This window comes from Leptinotarsa decemlineata, unplaced genomic scaffold, assembly GCF_025532065.1.
Source record: "Leptinotarsa decemlineata unplaced genomic scaffold, Ldec_3_MD MMD2_P_RNA_scaffold_2, whole genome shotgun sequence".
Taxonomy (NCBI): Eukaryota; Metazoa; Arthropoda; class Insecta; order Coleoptera; family Chrysomelidae; genus Leptinotarsa; species Leptinotarsa decemlineata.
Window position 1 is genome coordinate 5,923,095 of NW_027412529.1, and position 18,315 is coordinate 5,941,409.

Genomic DNA, 18,315 nt, shown 5'->3' on the forward strand with positions numbered 1-18,315 from the left:
CCTATAACGCATTCATATATAGAATGTTAAGGATACCACTCAGCAATGAAGCCCGAAACAAAGAACGGAAAGACATATACCAAATAGCGAACGAAAACGGATACACCCAAAAGACAATAGATAAACTAGAAAACAGCATCAAACAAAAAATACAGAAGAAGGATCAAGCCACCCCAACAGACAAAACAACACAATGATGGACAGCATTTACGTACGTAGGGCACCAAACCAAAAAACTAACAAATAAGCCGAACACGAAGATAACACAAAAAATAAACAACTATGAAAAAGAAGAAGACAAAGACCAAAACGGGATATACAGTATACAATGCTCGGACTGCAACAAATTCTATATCGGCCAAACCAAGAAAAAACTGATCCAAAGGTACAATGAGCACAAAAAGGCATACATAAATCCAATAGTATATAAATCAAACCTCGCAACACACGCCATATAAACATAATTTCCCCCACCAGAGAACATAAAACTCATAAAACAAGTCAACAAGGGAAACCGCATGGACATTTGGGAAAACTTGAACATCCATAAATTTAACAGCCATAAATCACTTATCGAGGAACAAGTACAAATCAAAACACAAGACCTCACATTCAATATATTAAACAAAACCATACACATTCCTAGAGAAGATCTAACACAAAGAAGAGTACCTGATGCAGTACAAATACAGCCAAATTTACCTAAAGTACCTGAAATACCTGAGTTGAGACGCTCTGACCGTATAAAGAGGCAGACAACAGGATGACAAGTTCAGTTTGAGGAGTGCCTAGAAGATGACAGTACTACCAACTGTCGAAAGCGCTCGCAGATAATTGATAGAAGATATAAAACTTCAAATCAAATTTAATATTTAAATAAAGGAAAATTTGTCGCATCATTCAATATATATATATATATATATATATATATATATATATATATATATATATATATATATATATATATATATATATATATATATATATATATATAACCTTCTTTTTTCTTTTTTTCCTTTCTTCTTTTCTACTCTTCAAATCCTAAAAGAATATTTTATTTTTATACATTTTCAGCATTGGTGGAAGAGCAGATGCGAATGCAATTTCGCCTTCTGAACCCAAAGCCATTTGCACATCAAATATAAAGTGTTTTTATTTTTTTCTGTATAGTATTTTTTTATTGAAGGGGTTATTTTGATTGGCAATAAATGTATTATCATTATTATTATTATTTTTATATATTTTTTCCTTACATTTAGCTGATAGTTATAGTACATATGTGTGAACTTGTTAATTATTTTGTGAATAGCCGTAAATACATAAATAAAATAGATTTTCCAAGTTTGTCAAATTAAATACGGTCTATTTCCCTTCGCACTGTATAATAGTACCCGGGATATCGCTTTCAAAAGATGGTAATTTCTTTCAGGTGAGAAGAACGAGTCGCGTTCACTTGTAATAAATAATCTCCAGTAATAACGGTCTGAATGGACCAGATCGTAGATACGTGTGGCCGGCTTTTTGACCAAGGGCCAAAGGGGCAGGGCAAGGTCTAGCTGAGCTTATATAACATCCTCCTTCGGCGCCAGTCCACTAGATTATTCAGTTTTGTGGTTAATCTAGTGTGCACGAGTGATTTTTTCTATCGAAGGGACCGGACCATGGAACTGACGAGTAGGATTTTTGTGAGTAGAGTGAAGTTTACGAGTGAAACAATTGGAAATTTATTTTCAAATTTGTATAGGATATTTTTTGCATCGACCGTTTTATTGAAAAAAAAAACAAGACGTTAGAATCTGATGGGCTGCTTATACATTTTTGTATTGATATTGCATTAAGACATTTTTTTTTTAAATTACTAATACGAACAACAGATCTATATTTTCCGGGATCAGTAATATTTAATAATTCTGAGCAAAGACTGGTTGGGTAACAGGATAAATTTTTCTTTAAAAAACAATACCTCCCACAAAACTTATACTTTACAAGAAATAATGAATTTTTAATTAAATTACCTACCGGAAATTAGTTTCTTTGTGTTGAAAATCATACTATTTTGATAACCATCTGACATATTAGATACATAATAAAAAATAAAAAACATTGAAACAACTGAATTTTTGAGACAACACCAACGCAGCAATGACTTTAACTGTGATTCTGGTGAGGTAGGGTGTTTTTTTATCAATGACAGAAAGAAAAAGAATGAAAAAAGGGAAATTATTTAGGTATTTTACTCATCAAATTGAAATATACAGTGTAAGGCTATCTACGTCCCTTCTAGTGTTAACACTATCACATTTAAGGATATGTATCATTTCGTTCAAAAGTCTTTTGGGTAAATGTGGTTGAACATCTAGAATAGTTGGACGATCAAAATCAAAAATGTTTTCATATTCATTTTCATGTTCAACGAGGGCTGTGGGGTTTTTGATATTTAGTTTCTTAGAATCTCTCATGTGTTTTAAGGTACCCTCCGGTTTGACCAACATAGCATTTGTGACAGCTTCCATAGTTCAATTTGTACACAATATTGGATTGTATTTCTTGTGTTTGTTGTTTCCAACTGTATTTTCATTTGAATAGGCTACTTTAATTTGTTCGTCACTGAGTAGCATTCCAAGTTCATCGGATAAACTTTCTACAAATGGAATTTTGTGATATTAGAGTTACACCCCTGTATTTTGGGAAGAGGAACCTCTTTCTTGAATTATTTTTCTAATAAGGGCTCTAGGAAAATTATTTTTTCATAATCGTATAATTTTTGTGACGGATATATTTATGAAAATTCAGTGTTACAGAGCCCTGAAGAAGAATTCAATCAAACTCGAAACTTCGACAAGAAAACAAATGTTTTTAAAAAAATGCATCCTGTTAACCAACCAACTTTTCTTCATAAAAATTATTGGATAACTAAACTAGTTAACCGATTATTGAATAATACCAAAAAACGATTAACTCCTCTGGTTCTTTAAAAGTGGAAAAACACAAAAGTAGTCTGACTTGAATCACTCTCAATTTTGAAATTACAAATACGGATCTATATTTTTTAAGTATTTCCTGGATCGTCACTGATTTCATTATTATTGAATGTCGTAGAATTTAAACTGGTCCCAATTTTCCTGATAGGTTCGATAATTTCATGAGGTTCAAATGAATGTGAATTCTTTAAAGAAATAAAAAAATCATTGACACTACGTTATTTGAATAAGGCACCAAATGAATAGAAAGTATTATTGCAACTCTGTGAGTCAAGAGAAGTTTTTCTAAATCATATAACATCCAGAAACTTCAGGAAAACTTTTTCATCTTGGCACTGAGTTCAATGATTCTTGTAAAAAGTTGCTTTAAGACTATTGAAAAGTATGAAAAAAATATGAGTCAGCTTTTAAACTAATGAGCTAGTTGATGACTAAATCCTGTTGACTGATTGATCTTTCCTAATATGAAGTTAATGCGAAGTTGCTGAGTAATTTTGAATGATATACGGAAAGTCAATAAATAGAAGATCTCTCAATATATTTCTCCAGCATCTTCGAAACTATGAACATGTCATAATTTTCAATCCTGGTCTTCCATATTCCAGGTGTGCTAAGTGTTCCTTATATCTCATTTTAATAGATCTTTTTGTCTGTCCATAATATTTTGCATCGCAGTCCTTACATTCAATTTCGTAAATTTCAGACTTTTTCCAATTCTCGACTTTGTCTTTTGGATTTCCTAAAAGACTCTGTAATGTATGACTTGTTTTAAATACCACCTTCATACCTAGTTCTTTGAAAATATTTCCAAACTTCTTCATGTATTGGTGGTATGGAACTGAGATACTTATATTATTCATCTTGGTTTTCGTCATTTTTTAATTCTTAACCTAAACTTCTTCTTCCTCATTATATCATCTACAATACCCCTCGAGAAATCGTTAGTGGCTGCTATTATCTGTATTGTACGTTTTTCTTTTGTGAACCTCTCATGTGTGGGAGGAAAATTCAATAGACGATGCACTAGAAAATTCAGCCCAGCACGTTAGTGCTCTCCACAGTGATATGAACTGTCAAAAATATACCTATACGTGCTTGTTTCCTGAAAAGATTAACTCTAGTAAATTTTAGAATGATTAACCCTAATAATTGATTTGAATAAACTACATATACTTTTTTAAAGAACTAATGAACGTTTCTCATGCAACATAATATTCGACTCTCCAATTTTTCTAATTCGTTAAAGCTCTTGGAAAATATGTTATTCATACATTTGTCTGAATCTGTTCGGTCAGATTCAAAATTATTATTGAATCTTGTGCTTTATGTATGTACATACCTAATAAATTGAGTTCATAACTTTGATAATACTGTAGAAGTTTCAAATCCCGAGAAAGTATATTCTATCGTATGGATCTCTTAGATCTAAAAAACCTATCTCTGATATTTAAATAAGTATCTAGATATTACTATTTTGATCTCATTGAATCTTCTGAATTTTGATGTTGCGTGATGCATCTATGAATTCAAATGAAATTTTGATACATTACACTATAAATGATAGCTGTAGTATTCATAAAAGTTCAATATTTCATGTTTCTTCTTTCAGTTTTGACGCCCGACATGTCATTGATGCTCTCGATAATGAAATCAAATAAATAGGTCAAACAGAAACTCAATTTTGTCATCGATAATGCTCATATTTCTTGAGAGGCTATTTCGATTACGTAGTTCAGAACCAGAATTAATTTGATTTCATGCATCAATGAGTCATTTATATTTTTGACTGCGTTGGCAATATCTTCCTCCGAATCATGAACCAATCTATAATCAGAACACAGACTCAAGGGGTATAAACTTAGTTTTAATAAATGATTAATGAAAGCGGCCCCAAAATGCTTCCTTGGTGAACTCCTATTCCATTCAATGATTTATTGAGATCACAATATATAAGGATAACAATGATTGAAGAAACTTTCAAACTAATTGAATGCAGTTCCAGCTGTACAAAATTTTTATAATTGGAGAAGAAATTTCTTACGAACCGCCAATTCTTCAGTCCACGTGGACTAGTTGACAGCGGCTTTATTTCTCTGTATTGGTTTTGTTGGCCTTTGAAAGCGCCGACACTCTAGGTATGCACAATACCGGTTGCTTCGACTATAGAAGATCATATGACCCAAATTTTTTATTCAAATGAAACACTGATTGGGTGAAATTTGATTAGTATGAAAAGTTGGCGGATCAATTATATAGATTAGAAACAGTGGAATCAGTATTGAACTCTGGGGGACATTGATAAGTACTGTCATGGATATTTTAACAAGTATCTTCGATGCTTATTTGGAGATGGATAATAATCTGAGACAGAGAGTAAAATTCCTGAAGTCGCTTTCGATCACCAATCAATAGATCGATCAGTATAATTGAAGGTAATATCAAACTTCCTGTCCCTAGAATTCCGAAGGCAATCAACTAGAACATGTACGATATCAACCAATTACGATCAACATCATCCCAAATATCTTCCGCCTACGGATGAAAGAAAATACATCTCGAAACTCTCAACGAAATTTCGACAATCACGTCTCTGGGAGTACTTCTTGTCGAGATTTATGGAAGCTAATGTGAACTAATTTAACACTCCGGGGGCCTAACCCGTAATCTTCAATAGTGACAAGGCAAGTTCCCACACGAATATTCTGAATGGGGCCATTAAGAGGGCCCTCGATCTGTCTACAGGAGCAAGCATGTATTTGTTTACGAAGGCAAGACAACAGAATTATTATTTAAAAAATGGATGTTTGATTGGACATGTCAGGTAAACACGATTTTTCAGTCGACACAGTAGCGCAGGGGCGGCTTTAGGATTTGTAGTTGTAATTTAAATGAAGGGATTTGGAATGAAGATAGTATTTTCATGTGTTGAATAAAATGAGTAAAAAATAGTTTTTATATTGGACAGTTTTTTTGAAAAAAAAGATAATGATGTAGAAAATGTATTTAAATCTAAAAAATAATTCAGAATGTCCTAGGTAGCAGTCATCACACCATTCTCCCCAGCAATCTTCGGTATTGATCAGATAAAAAATAATGAAATCGTTCAGCGTAGCGTAACCTGAGTAAATAAGTGAATATTTTCGAATTATTTTTTAGCTTTTAGTACATCATCTACACCAGTATTTTTTTTCAATAAAACCTTTCGAAATATTTTTTTTTACTCATTTCATTTTTGTTTGTTACAGTTTTATTATTATTTACCATGTTGTTCCACGAGTATCTAATATACATTATAACGGTAGACTCCCCTCCAGTGGTCTAATAGAGGGGCAAGGCATTATATACAACAAACTGTGCCAGAATCTTGAAAATGCTGACGATATATCATTTTTATCCACCGTAACGCCAAACATTTCTTGGCACGATACAAAATGTTGAATTTCATCAGTTCAGACTTCCATTGTCTGAAAATAACAATTTTATTAAACAAAAAACTGAAATTACAAAGAAATAACATACAAGCAACAACCAAACAAATAAAAATTGAAATATTAAAAGCTGAAAATTAAAAAAATTAAAAATATTATTGGGCAGATACGTAAACGACACCCTCATAAATTATACAAATTCAACAAATCTTAAATTTAATGTAAATTATGAAATGCACCATGTGCATCTGGTATGTTTCCATTTGAGCTGAAGAAAATCTATAGTTTTTCCTATTAGAATATGTAGAAATGTTACATCAGCTCTACTACCAGTTGAGCTGAAATTGAGCTGGTATGATTAACCAAAAATATATAATACATTATAAATGTATTTTGGTGGTATCAATAAACAAATAAGCATCAATTAAAACTTAATTTGCAAATTATTACCTTCATTCACTCCAATTGTCAGGATTCGAAATTATCAAATACAAAAATTGTAATGAACCATATATTTTTGCATCAAAAGAATATTATAATTGGATTTCTATAATACTATTTTTCTCTCGACCTCTCTTAACTTCTCTTGTCGAGAGAAGCCTCTCTTGTCTTGTCTTGTCTTGTCTTGTCCAAGAGGACCTTATGTCTTGTCTTGACGAGACAAAATTTTTCGAAAGGAAAATCTTCTCTTGTCTCGATCGAGACATGATTAGACAAGACAAGACGAGACAAGAGTCGAGAATCTCTTGTCTCGGCGGCAACACTACTCATAATATGGAACTATGGGAATGCAGAACTAGACACTTTCCCGAAGCACATCAACAATGTGATTCCTTCCATCACTTTCAAAATGGAGAAGGAAATCCACAACGAATTGCCTTTCTTAGACGTATTAGTGAAGAGGACCGACACCAAATGAGAAACATCTGTATATCGAAAACCCACTCACACAGGACAGTATCTGAACCAGAAATCCAACCACCATCAATCGACTGAGAGAGGAATCATCAAGACTCTGCTAGACCGTGCTTTTGGGCTCTGTAATACAAAGGAAGGTCTCGAAAAGGAACTAGGCATCATCAAAAATGACCTTCAACGGAATGGTTACTCCAGAGCGATGGTGGAACAGGCCTTAGCTAGAAAAAAGCAAGAACTTCACAAGGAAGAGAAGCCGCCACAACCAGTACTTGTACTTCCCTACATCCGAGGATTATCGGAAAGGATAAGACGGATTGGGTTCAAGTATAACATCAGGACTTGCTTCAGATCTGGGAACACAATCCATAGCAGCCTCACGAAAGCCAGGCCACCAAACACGGACTGCGACTCCAAGAATTGCATTTACCGGATACCTTGCGAGTGCGGAGAATCATACATCGTTGAAACTAAGAGGCCATTGAAAGTTCGCATTGCTGAACACAAGAAACACACACAGCGAGGAGAAACCAGCAAATCTGGAATAGCAGAGCATGTTTGGACATTTGATGTTATGTTAATACATAATATCAAATGGGCTCAAGCTGAAATCATTCACAAAGAGGAACACTGGTTTAGGATAAAATTCAAAGAAGCCGCGTATATGTTGTCCAACAATGCATTTAGTCAAGCTAGCGTAGAGATACGTAACATATGGAAACCTCTAATCAAGCGAAAAATGACCAACTTCCGCCAAACAGTCATCTCCCGCTAAAACCAATGAAGCGGAAAGAGGGAAGAGAGGATAGATGAAAGCACTCGAATGACTTATAAATAGTCAGATCTCGGAGGAATAAGTCCAGTTATCACCTGAAGACGATTGTGGATACTAACAATCGAAACGTCGTAACATAACTTGGTTTGAAATTTTTTAATTTTCATTTTTTGTCAATAATATTTTTAATTTTTTAATTTTCAGCTTTAAATATTTCAATTTTCATTTTTTTGGTTGTTGCTTGTATGTTATTTCTTTGTAATTTCAGTTTTTTGTTCAATAAAATTGTCATTTTCAGTTGATCTTTTTAATTTTTTTACGGTTGTCAAATAAATTTATATTATATTAGACAATGGATGTCCGAACTGATGAAATACACCACGAAACATTGTCAACCACCTTCAAACAAATGACAAAATCTTGACTTGGACGGGAGATCCATGTTTATATCCCGATTCTGAGTTGATAAAATTCTTTGTATATATTTTATTGGATATGCATCTTTTTCATGTTATACGACTATAGTATTAGTCAAGCCCTTTCAGTTGATAGCCATATTGAGGTAGTTGTGTATTAATATGTAAACCTCCATTTTCTATCTGTGGCCATTTTTAATTTGCTTTCTTTTTCGAAGTGTACCTACTATTCAACTAGTCAAGCCCTGTCGTTTGATACCCATATTGAGGAAGTTGCGAAAATATATCTAACTCGCCATTTTGTAGCTGCGGCCATCTTGGATTCACAATGATACATAATTCATCAAGTTGCATCATCATCAAAACTAAATGTGTGTACCAAATATCAGATTAATTTGTCAACAGGAAGGTGGTTTTGACCCCCTTCAATTATTAAATTTGACCCAAACAAACAGGTCAAGCTAAATAAAACCATTAAAAAAAGAGTAACCTCAGAGAAGTTACTCTCATCAAACAAGTAAGAATATATTTATTGGTACGGGTATGTTGACGATGATAGCTTGCTTCAGAGAAACAGATTGACATTTACAGTTACTTTTCCAAAGAATGAACAATATAGTATAATAATAATGATGTTATTTTCATTCTTACATTTGCAATATGTATGATGTGTGCCCTCAAGCTTAATTTTCAATTCCGAGAAACTAGCAATAACTTTGTAAGGAAAAAAACATAATACCTGGTCGACGTTTGAATCAAACAATCCCTTCGTGGTTCAGCCTAATACTACTGATGACACTTGGCGAATGCTTTGTTTTTGAACTATGGTTTCATCTGGTTTCAGTTGTGTTCCAAAGTAGTTCATATTTATTGAAGTATATTGTCAAGATTAAGATGCAGCATTCGGTATATTACTATCAAATTTATATGTAGTTAAATGGTGAGATAAAATTGGATTCACTGAGATACTTTTCGTAGTCAAACAGAATGTAGTTAAACGTCATCAAGGTCTAAGTGTACACAAGATAAAGTCCTGTTCCAGTCCTTTTCCTGATCTATGATTTTTTTAGGAATACGTGTTGGGAATTATTGAAAAGTTATGATATAGTTCCAGTGGATTTGTTAATTTTGTAGATAAAACTTCTTTAACAATTATTCCTGAATTTTTTGTTTCAGATATTATTAGGTGCCATTGTAGCACTAACGTCGTCCACATCAGCATTTTGGCTAGGTTGGGGATCACCCGAACAGCAGTAAGTATAAGGGAAATTTAAAACTCACTATATTTTACTGCAGTTAGTCGAATGGATGCAATGAAATATTTTCAAAAGGGTTCAATACGATTTCCACAACTAGAACAACTGACTAAAAATAACTTTATCATTAAATTTTTCACTATCCATGATAATAACTAGATTTCTAGACACGCTTCGTTAACATCTCGGCAGAAGTTTCTACCGAGGAAGCTATGTTGTTAGGAAAACGAGCCTAGAAACAAAAATGCTTGTGAATATTTTGTGTAACTATTCTCAGATAGTGTCATTAATTTTCATGAAGTAACGGGTCAGTCTATTCATGATTTTTCACTATAGACAATAACTTGACAATAACAACTAAACACAAATCACAAATAGATCAAAAAACCACCAATGAAAGCGTGAAAAAATTGAACGATCACCGAATCACAATCGATGAAGTTGATCATGTTGGGTATGAAATCTGTGGCAGCGAAATTTGTTCCAGAATCATTGAATTTTTGAACAAAAACAATGGCGAATGGAAGTTGCTCGAGAGTTACCAAATGAAACTAAAACTGAGTCGCCCCAGTGGAGCCATTATATCTCGCCAAGACCGAAAAAGGCTCGAAAAGTGCGATTGAAGTTCTTCGATTTCAATAGCATGGTGTATCATAAATTCTTGTCATGAGGTCCTGCGGTCAATAAGGAGAACTACCTTCAATGACTTAGCACCACGATAATGCATCTGCTCACACTTCATCAGCCTCCAAATTCGCAGACATGAGTCCTTGTGACTTTTTCCTATTTCCAAAAATGAAGAGAACTTCAAATATCCGTCGTTTCACAAGTATAGATGACATCAAAATCGCATTGCTGAAAGAGCTAAAGACTAACCCAAAGATCGGGACTGGGTAGTGAGGAAATAAAAAACAAATACTCAATTATAATCACGTTCTAAGGAAATATTGCACTTCTCTATCAATTTTCTTCTTTTTTGCTCTCTAAATTTCCAAAACTCACGGATAGACTTCACTGTGATTCTTACTATGACAGGTTTACAAAATCGCGACACTTGTTTTGCCATACAACCAGGACCACTTGATGAAGCAGTGGTTTTATATAACTGTTCAAAGTGAATATCACAATAAACGATATCAGTAATTTGTGATACTGATTTTCATCAAGTGTGGGCTAGTTCCATTCAATTTTTAAAATTTCGTTTCTAATGCATTTTACAAGTACACAATTTATAAAGCATATATGTCTCAAGTCTGAAGACGCTGCATTGTTAAGTATTTGTTTGGCAGCCATCATTAGCGAACATTCTCGGTGAATTTGTGGAAATGAAGAAAATTAATCAACGTTTTGTGGTACAATACTTTCATTCGAAAGACTTCAGCCCGACCAATATAAAAGCTGAACGAGATTCTACTCTGGGTGAGTCTCCTTTGTTTACAACAGCCAAATATTGGGTATATAGCAGAGTTTAAATGAGGTCGTACGAGCTGCCAAGACGACCATCGCAGTGGTCGACCAAATGAGGTGACAACTCCAGAAACGGTGAAGAAAAACCACAAAACGGTACTGAATGATCGTTGACTGAAAGTATGCGAGCCAGCGTACTTTCAAAAAGTGCAGTATATAGTATATTTCCTGAAAAGTTGGACATGAGAAAGCTTTGTGCAAGATGGTAGTCGCGTTTACTCACACTCGAGCAAAAGCAGTACCTACCGTGAAGATGTTTCAGTTGAGTGTTTAGCGAAGTTTCACAGCAACAAAGCAGAATTCTCACGTCGTATCTCACAAATCCATTATCACAATGACCAACATTAATGAATTAAAATTTGTATCGTTGCCTCATACACCCTATTCGCCAGATATAGCTCCCTCGGATCATTTTCTGTTTCCAAACTTGAAAAAATGACTCAGTTATCAAAGATTTTCCAACGATGATGAAGTGATGTAGGCAGTTAATGGCTATTTTGAGGAGCAAGACAGTTCTTATTATAAAAACGGTATCGAACTACTTTGAACGTCGCTGGGAAAAGTGCATAGAGCTTTTTTCCATTTTTTTGGGCCGGGTACTTCTAGGACCACTCTCTTATATTAGTCCAGTCATTTTAGGGGGTTTGCCTAGCAAAGTGGACATACCCAGCTGTAGTATAAACTTTGTATTTTAGCGTCATAAAAGTATTCTCAAAATTCACATATGATTCGACGGCCGCAACTTCAAAAATTAGGGGTCAAAAGCAATATCTCGTTCACAATGGGTTTTATGCTAATTGTATTTCTCATCAATATTGTAGAGAATTAAATTTTCTACAACTTTTGTTTTAAACATTTTTTCATACGTTGAATTGTTTTTCAGATAAAGGGCAGCGCGAACGCAGATTAAATATGATTTGAAATCAACTGTCCCGATCGAAATCAGCTCATTTAAGGTTTATAAATTATTACTCAATAAATAATTATAAATAATTTTCATTGTTTATCAACAAATACACTTTATTTAAATATTTTTTCATTAATTATTTATTTTCAATTAGGTATCAATTTATTCAATAACACTTACCTGCCCGTGTGATTATAAATTTGTAAAGGGAAAAATATATATTACATCATAATTTAAATCTAATCTATAGTAATTATTCTTCAATAAATAAAAATGAAAAAAGAAATAAAATTTTAAATAATATTTTTATTAAAAAATCTCATTTGATACATTTGTGAATATCAAAATAAAAAAACAGATAAAATAAATAAAAGAATAATGAGTTTGAATTTCAATTTTTCTCTTCATCGTCGTCGGCGTTATCATCTTCATTGTCATCTACACCCAGATTCGTTTCCAATTCTTCCATGATTTCTGATTCAAAGGACCTATCTTCGTTAACATCCGTCTCATATGGTATAGCATTGAGAGAAGCTTGTCCATTACACTGGCCACAAGCTAAAGAGCATTGCAACCCCGCTTTCCTGCATCCACATCTTGAACCACAACCACTTTTGCAGTTAAAGAATATCGTATTGAGTAACTCATCTGGAGCAGGTGGTAAAATGGTCATGATAGGTTCTAGCAATTAGTTACGCATTGTCCAACCCCATTCCTGGGGTTCCAAATCATGTCCTAACCAAGTTTGAACTTGGTAATTAACACGATCAAAATGTTGGTGAGCTGCTCCGCTTGTTGGTGGGATATTTGATAACTGCACAGGTTTATTGAGCTTCGTTAGCTTGACATATTGTGCATAACGAAGATGATCGATAGTATCTACAGACTTTGGAGCATTATAAACAGCTAATAAAGTTTGCACTCCACTATCAAATAATCTTTGAACCGGACAGTTTTCTTCTTCAAATTCTGCGGCAAGTTCATCCAAATTAGATAGTTTCTCGAATGTTTCCAAGAACGTTTTTTTTCTTTTTTTAAACAGCGCAGAAGTCGTATCACAGCCCCAAAAATACGTAAAGGAACAAAATGGGTTTTTTAGAACTTGAATATTTGTCGAAACTCTCAGAGGAGTATATTTCCGTTTTCACATTTGTTTTGACACCTTTTTTAAAGAAAATTTCTTGTTCAAAAGATAGTGTACGCCCAATTAAAATCACAAGTAAATCAATATCTTGCTCTTCTTTGACGTTTAGATTCTTCAATAGCTGTCTCAAAAATGAGAACATCCGCATCATCTCTGGCCTGTTTAGTGTTGATATATTTGTTGATTAAAAATGAAAATTATTCATAATTATTGATTAACTAATGATGTATAAACCTTAAATGAGCTGATTTCGATCGGGACGACCAGTTGATTTCAAATAAATTTTAATCTGCGTTCGCGCTGCCCTCTATTTCAAAAACGATTCAACGTATCAAAAAATGTTTGAAATAAAAGTTGTAGAGAATTTAATTTTCTACAATATTGATAATCAATTTAATTAGCATAAAACCCATTGGAAAGGAGATATTCGAAAAAAGCGTGCAAAAAGTTGGTATTTTTACTTTTGACGACCAATTTTTGAAGTTGCGGCCATCGATTCATATGTGAATACTTTTATGATGCCAAAATCCAAAGTTTATACAAATTCACAGCTGGGTATGTCAACTTTTCGAAATACAGGTCTAAATCGACCTAAAATGACTGGACAATATTAGTATTCAAGTTTGGGGAAGGTATTTTAGAATTCTACTGATCCTACTATCTTTTATTCTGAATTCAATAAATATTTGATAAAGATAATAATAGAGAAATGGTAGAAACTACAATATTTGTTATTCTTCACCATTTTTTTTATTTCATTCAACAAAATTGCCATTTCGATAATAAGTTGATTTTCTTTAAAACGTCTCTACTTTTTCGATAAAAGTTATTATTTTTCGCGTCCCAGTCAACTGAAGTCAACTGGAAATTTGAACGGATTATTTGCTAAATAGTCACTTACAAACAATTGGAAGTCTAGTAATTCTTTACTTTCAGGTCCCCCGCAACCAACTACTACTACCACAAACGTGTGATCCAACCCCCGTACACCATAGAAGATCGCCGACCTGGAGCAGTACCGTCAGTACCTGTACAACTTCCCCTACAGGTACCTCTACAGGCTCAGCTTGCTCCAGTGCCCAACCTTCAGCACGTGCAGCTAGTACCCTGCCTGTGTCCTGTTTCTCAGGACTATCCCTACAGTGGTCAGCCTCAGGAGAATGTTTATTCGCAATCACAGCCGCAAGCGCAGTTCCAACAGGCCAATGTGGTACCGTCAAGCTCGCAAACGCAGCAATAATGGATGCAGGAATATTTTTTTTCTTGTTGAACAGAACTGAACGGTGGTTTGACCACAATTTGACTGATATTCAGTGGCTAATGAATTTGTTGTAGGTTGTAGCCTGTCATGTATGAAATTGTGTGTTGTATTTTTATATTATTCGTTAAATTATTTGAAATGTGTCTGTAAAATTATTGTGTAGGTAATAAAATATTATAAATTTTATGTGATTTCCCTTTGCCTTACAAACGGCATAAAAATATCACAAGTCTGCAAAAAATATATTGAGAGCTGTTTTATTTTTGTTTGTGGACAAATCTTTTGTTTTTGGGTGTGCTGAATCCCAAAATGACATTAACTTCGTCATAGAACGTCATGTTTTCTGACAATGTAGTTATCTATGTTGAATCTATGATCTTGATAGCTTGCAAAATTGGTTCAGTGAAAATTCATTGTTTTTGAATACCTCCAAAACGAAAGCAGTACCTTTTTATACTGCCCAAAATATTAACACGGTAGACACAGCTATCCGCTAGGACTATACATATCCGTCTTTCAGGCGGAAGTGTATGCTATCTTGCAGTGTGCAAGGCTTATTAAATAGAGACCTCAAAGAAATGAGCGAATCAGTATTTTTACAGACAGCAAGAGCGCTCTAGGGGCTCTGACAAATACGAAGGTGACATCAAAACTGGTCTGGGAATACCATGAAGAAATGAATGAACTTGCGAACAGGAACAAGTTAACTTTGTACTGGGTGCCAGGGCATTCAGGAATCACAGGTAATGATAAAGCTGATGAAAGCTCTAGACGCGGATCATCAACTTCATATAAAGGTCCCTCCTCTGGAGGTACCAAAATTATTGGTAGGAAACCAGATCAGGACATGGACCAATAAGAAGCACACAGAGTACTGGACAAAAGTACCTGGCAACAAACACAGTAGAACCTTCATTAGGGAACCGTCCGAGAAAAGAACCGAAGAACTACTTCAATATAGTAGGGTTCGGCTCAGAATAATTACTAGTCCAGTCATTATAGTAAGTTCACCTCGGAATTCGAGATACCCAGCTGTAAGTCTGTAAATACTTGTATATTGACACCCTAAAAGTTGTCTGAAAACCTACATATGGTAGGGTGTACGCAACTATTAAACTTCAAGGTCAAAGGTCACAAAAATCGGTTTCTTGCGCTTTTTTTGTAAATATCTCATTTCCTATTGGTTTTTTGCCATTTGTATTCATTATCAATATTGTATAATACAGAATTCTCTACAAATTTTGTTCAAAAAATTTTTCATACGGTGAACCGTTTTCGAAATAAAGGGCGGAGAGCGCGCGGTCACAGGATCACTTCAGGTCAACCGGTGCCTCCGATCGAAAACGCGCCATATATAGTTGATGAACTATCGATAAATCAATGATTATAAATATTTGTCAATTTTTATAAACTATAATATTATATTTTATAATTTTTTTCCTAACCTATCCACTTTTTATTCAGTATTAATTTATTCAACAACACTTACCTGCCCATGTAATTGCAGAATTGTTAATGAAAATATAGAAATTATATTTGAGTTTTAACCTAATTAATAACTTCTTACATGATGAAAAAAACAAATGAATTATGAATTAATCTTTTTATTAAAAAATATTCAATACATTTATTTTTATTAAAAGTGAAAAAATGGAATAAAGGTACAAAAACTACAATTTATAATTTTAATCATCTTCTTCCTCTTCATCGTCGTCTTCCGGCTGCTGTTAAATTTCAAACTGGTCTTCATTATCGTCTTCAACGACATTTGTCTCAAGTTCTTCCATGATTTCGAGTTCCATCTTCGTTAATGTCGCTCTGATATGGTAGAGCATTGAGACAAGCTTGCCCATTACATTGGCCATAAGCCAAAGAGCATTGCAAGCCCGCTTTCCTGTATCCGCATCGCGAACCACAACCACTCTTGCAGTTGCAGAAAATTGTATTTAACAAATCTTCTGGAGCAGGTGGTAAAATTGTCATGATAGGCTTCGGAAAATCGTTTCGCATTGCCCAACCCCATACCTGGGGTTCCAAATCATGCCCTAACAAAGTTTGAACTTGATAATATACACGTTTGAAATGTTGATGAGCAGCTGCACTTGTTGGTGGAATATTTGAAAGCTGCACAGGTTTATTTAGTTTTGCAGACTTGACGTAATGCATATAACGAAGATGATCGAGACTTTTCACAGATTTCGGAGCATTATAGACTGCCAATAAGGTTTGAGTTCCAGTCTCTAATAATCTCTGGGCCGAACAATTTTCTTCCTCAAATGCTGCAGCTAGTTCATCCAAATTTGTCAGTTTCTCAAAAACTTTTGAATATTATTTTTTTCCCTTTTTAAAAAGCGCAGAAGTTGTGTCACAGCCACTTAATGCGTGCAGAAATAAAATATGTGTTTTGGAATGAGGATAATTATCAAAACTTTTAGCCGAGTATATCTCCGTTTTTACATTTCCTTTCCCAACTTTTTTAAAGAAAATTTCTTGTTCGTAAGACAGTGTACGCCCAATCAAAATGACAAGTAAATCAATATCTTGTCCTATTATAACTGCAGTTTTTTCAGACTTTGATTCTTGAATTGCAGTTTCAACAATAAGAACATCCGCATCATCCCTTGCTTATTTAGTAGTAATATTTGCAGCTTGTAATTTTCCAATTAACATATTAATGAATTTTTCTTGAGTAACTGGTACAACCATTGTTTCATCGAAACAGACTTCATACGTTCTTCTCTGCTGCTCCATAGCGTTTACGTTTTTACTGTAGTCTGAATATCCGTCAAATACAACAATTATTTTGGAACTGTAATGCCTTTGTAAATATAATTCATGTATTTATCAAAAATAATAGAAAAAGTATCTTCTCTGCTCCATACAACATGATGAAGAAGAAATCCGCCATCAATAATTTACGTCACATTATTTTCATTGAGAACAAAATCAATTGGGCTCATGTTGTCATACAATGACGATTTTGTTGTTTTTCTCATGCCATCATTTTCAAATAGAGCTGTTCGATACGGACTTATGCGAATGTGAGGCACTGAATCAAAGGAGGCAGGCAATATATGGACTCACAAAATTACGCCCAGAAGAATATGACGAACATCCAACACGGAACCTGTATAAACTAGTACAGGGAACGAGACTGATGGAATGGGTGTCATGAGAAGATGGAAAACACTGCAGTCCAAGAGGCTGCAGTGTTTTCTGGAGACTTGGACTAAATGGACAAGTCAGACAGCTGTCAAGGTACAAAAAAAAACACGAATATTGGAATATCCGGTATTAGAATAGAGAGAGTTGACATTATAAAATGTGTATGGCTTTTTCTAGTCAGCAATCTCAATTTCCGTCAGCATGGCGATAATTAGACCAGGGCTGAAGCCTTCAAAAATGGTAAAAAGTGAAAAAAATAATAGTAGGATGAAACCCATTAAAAAAGGAAGGGAATATGATAAAAATGGAAAGAAAAATAAATTACGGGGCGAGTTTTTAAGGGTGAAAAATGATTTATCTCGATTTCCGGCAAAACTAGAAGTTCTATGGAAGAAAGTTAAATAGCAAAGTTGTTGGTAATAAAAAGATCTACAACTTTTATGAAAACAATTTTTTCACATAACCTCAAAATTTATGTGAAAACTTCAAATAACCAAGTTTTCGGTTTTTTATTTTTCTTTTTCAAAAAAAAAAAATTCTGGAAATTTGGTGAAAACTCACCTACTTTCTGACGGTGTAAAAAATATACATTACCATAGT

At 34.0% G+C, this 18,315-nt stretch overlaps 1 protein-coding gene across 1 annotated transcript; it reads left to right on the forward strand.

Annotated features, from left to right (window-relative positions):
• The first annotated feature begins 1,531 nt into the window (after positions 1-1,531).
• Positions 1,532-14,734, forward strand: LOC141485503 (uncharacterized). The gene is made up of 3 exons (XM_074182328.1): positions 1,532-1,685; positions 9,692-9,768; positions 14,226-14,734. Exons 1-3 carry the CDS (start codon positions 1,662-1,664, stop codon positions 14,527-14,529), a joined length of 405 nt encoding a protein of 134 aa, XP_074038429.1. The 5' UTR covers positions 1,532-1,661; the 3' UTR covers positions 14,530-14,734.
• Positions 14,735-18,315: the final 3,581 nt, after the last annotated feature.